General features: G+C 40.8%; 1 protein-coding gene across 4 annotated transcripts in view; it reads left to right on the forward strand.

Moving 5' to 3' along the window:
- LOC107733220 (transcriptional regulator ATRX-like) overlaps window positions 1-3,333 on the forward strand; it is a 36,345-nt gene that overhangs the window by 621 nt on the left and 32,391 nt on the right. For all 4 annotated transcript variants that reach the window (XM_016544763.1, XM_016544764.1, XM_016544766.1 and 1 more), the window contains exons 2-6: window positions 430-548; window positions 658-701; window positions 1,930-1,976; window positions 2,063-2,184; window positions 2,323-2,442. In XM_016544763.1, the coding sequence (XP_016400249.1) occupies window positions 430-548; window positions 658-701; window positions 1,930-1,976; window positions 2,063-2,184; window positions 2,323-2,442 (452 nt within the window). The remainder of the gene's footprint in view (window positions 1-429; window positions 549-657; window positions 702-1,929; window positions 1,977-2,062; window positions 2,185-2,322; window positions 2,443-3,333) is intronic.

Below are 3,333 nucleotides of genomic sequence, written 5' to 3' on the forward strand. Positions count from 1 at the left end.
TGCGTGCTTTCACATTGAGCAGCATTAACTACACAGAGCCGTTGTTCACTGACGAGCTGCGCAAAAAATCACGCGAATATGAACGTGGTTTTGCGCAGCTCGTCTGTGAACAACGGCTCTGTGTAGTTAATGCTGCTCAATGTGAAAGCACGCATGTGCGTGTTAAATATCGCATGCAATTTATCGTGCAGCCCTAGTCGGTGCTGAACTGAGGAAAAAAATTATGAAGCCTGTTTAATTCATGATAAATATAAGCCTCACATTCCTATCAGACTGAAGCCTGAGTATGCTTCTTTCTAAAGGAACCATCTGTGTTTGGATATAGTTTGGTTTTGCAGGTTTATAAAGGGTTTTCAGTGTTTTTAATGCATCATGAGAGATTACAGTATGAGGCTGTTGCCATAGAGATCAGCTGTCTTATCTTTGCAGACCTGGGCAGGTGGCTGGTGGAGGCAGTAAGCTAGGTGAGCTGATCGGGAAGCTCCATGAGTATTTGGCAGCAGCCACTGAAGACAAGACTGAAGCTACTTTACCAGGACACTGGAATGGTGAGTACAGCTTGGAAGAGAAATTAGTCTCAGTCACATCAGAAACTGAACCAAAAATAAACTCATTAATAGAGCAGTTATAGTGAAATTTGTTATTTCTCATTTACAGGAACCACGGCCAAAGAATACTTGGAGCAGCAGGCTTGTGCCCAGGTAGAGATTGTTTAGAGTGTGGCAGAAATGACATTTTTTATTGTCCAACCCAGAAGTTAGCATCACCCTGGTTCCTTTAACCAAAAGCCAATAGAGAATGAGGAGTTACGTCACGATCTTTTCACTCCGCATTGCATTTCGGGAAGGCGCCGCCATATTAGCAGGATACGCTATCCGTTCGCATGGTTACTTATCATTCTCTATAAGGATAAATGCTTATCTTTTGTTTTGTTTTTGCCTTTAAGTTAAACAACCATTCATTCTTCATTGTATCGTTTGCAGCAGAAATTACATTTTTTATTGTCCAACCCAGAAGTTAGCATCACCCTGGTTCCTTTAACCAAAAGCCAATAGGATGTTTCCACTGGGTTCTGAATAACTGCAGAAAATAAGCTTTGTGACAAACAAAACCTTTTGCTCATCAAGATAATTTTCACAAATGAACACAACATTTATGAATTTTGAAGCCTAAATGTAAACGGCAGAAGTAAAAAAAAATAAAAATAACTAAAAACTAAAACAACTTAAAGGCACAATATGTAAGATTTTTTTATTAAAATATCCAAAAAGCTGTGGGAATGGAGATGACAACTCCCATGATTCCACACTCAGTCACTACGTCATCTAACTACGCCTTTGTTTCTTTGTTTGTTTTGAATATGCGCCCTCTAGTGGCAAAAAATTACATATTGTGCCTTTAAATGTTGCCATCAACTCTTTCAGTTTTTATTTAAAATTTACAAGTTGGAGAGTTTGGAAAGCTGAGAATAGTTTGCAAGAATGTGAGTATAAACACAGTGAGGCTGTAAAAGAGAACTTGTGAGTAGATTGTATTCTTGTTCAGTGTGATGCCGTTTAATGTACCTGACAACTTATGTAGTCACATTTAGCAACCGTCTTTTTCAAGACATGTAAAGTCTATAAAAATCACAAGTGCGGTATTACTGATGTATTTGATGTCATAGAATAACATGAAAATATCTTGAGATATGTTAACCACAGACATTATTTGTAGCATTTAACTACAATTGAATAATAAAAAAAACGCTTAGTTTGGGACGATAGAACTGGAAGTTAAAAAATGGGTTCTAGAACTCGTCCCTGCATAGATTTAGACTTTTCAACGTAATTGTCATTGTATATAGCTGAAATGGATTTTTCTTTTTTGCTCTATTCATCAGATTTCAAGAGATTTGTTTGTTTACAATACTTTGTCTTTTCTTTTCAGTCCAGTGGCCCCTCAGAAGTGGGAATGCTGTCATCTCGTTCGAGAAGGTTTGACTTAAATAATGATGAGATGCATCTGGAAACCCTTTGTGCTCTGACAGAATGAACTCATTTGTAAATCGTTACTTTTACAGGAAACCGGCTGTTGTCACCAAACACAGCGGGATGAACGAGTCGGACACTTCGTCTGAGAGTGGAGCAGAAGATGTAATGTCTGTGCACTCCAGCGACCCAGACACCAACGTCCTGCCAAAAGGTGCCACTTCCATTCTCTTTCATTTGGCTGATTCAGATGATCATGCCCATGTCATTAAGTTTTTATGTTATGGTTTCTGTTATTGAATACATTAAGGGAATACAAATTGGTTTTGATCCCCATTATTATTTGACACAGGAACGGTGTTTGTGTTGCCGGAGCCGGTGGGTAATGAAACTCGTGATGATTTCCGTGGTCCAGAATTCCGTAGTAGACGCATTCACAATCAGCACAGAGATGGTGGTGACAGACGCAGAGGTAAGAGATGAGCATAAGATTTCATCAGAATCAGCTTTATTCGCCAAGTGTGCGCAAACACACAAGGAATTTGTTGTGGTTTTTAAGAAGCTCTTGGTACATACATGCATACATACATACATACATACATATATACATACATATCTGACATGAGAACAGAAATATTTAAATAAGACTTAACAATAAATAATAATTTGTATGAATCTGAAACAGAAGATTTATGTACAGATTGGGCAGGTGGACACCAATGATCCTTTCTGCTGTCCTAACAGTCCGCTGCAGTCGTCTTATATCTGATTTGCTGGCTGACCCAAACCAGACAGTTATAGAGGAGCACAGAACCGACTCGATAATTCCCAGGGATCTGAATGACTCCACTGCAGCCACAGTGCTGTTCATGATGGTGAGTGGGGGGAGAGCAGTGGGGTTTCTCCTGAAGTCTACTATCATCTCTACAGTTTTGAGCGTGTTCAGCTCCAGGTTGTTGTGACTGCACCAGACAGCCAGCTGCTCAACCTCTTGTCTGTAAGCAGACTCGTCGCTGTCCTGGATGAGGCCGATGACTGTAGTGTCATCTGCAAACTTCAGGAGTTTGACAGAGGGGTCTTTAGAGGTGCAGTCATTTGTGTAGAGTGAGAATAGCAGTGGGGAGAGAACGCAGCCCTGAGAAGCTCCGGTGCTGATGGTGCAGGTGTTGGATGTGAGTTTTCGCATCCTCACTAGCTGCTGCCTGTCTGTCAGGAAGCTGGTGATCCACTGACAGCTGGAGGTGGGTACAGAGAGCTGGGTCAGTTTATTCTGAAGGGTGTCCGGGATGATGGTGTTGAAAGCGGAGCTGAAGTCCACAAACAAGATCCTTGCATAAGTCCCTGGTTTGTCCAGATGTTGGAG

Source organism: Sinocyclocheilus rhinocerous, unplaced genomic scaffold, assembly GCF_001515625.1.
Source record: "Sinocyclocheilus rhinocerous isolate Xijiao unplaced genomic scaffold, SAMN03320098_v1.1 scaffold4356, whole genome shotgun sequence".
Classification (NCBI taxonomy): domain Eukaryota; kingdom Metazoa; phylum Chordata; class Actinopteri; order Cypriniformes; family Cyprinidae; genus Sinocyclocheilus; species Sinocyclocheilus rhinocerous.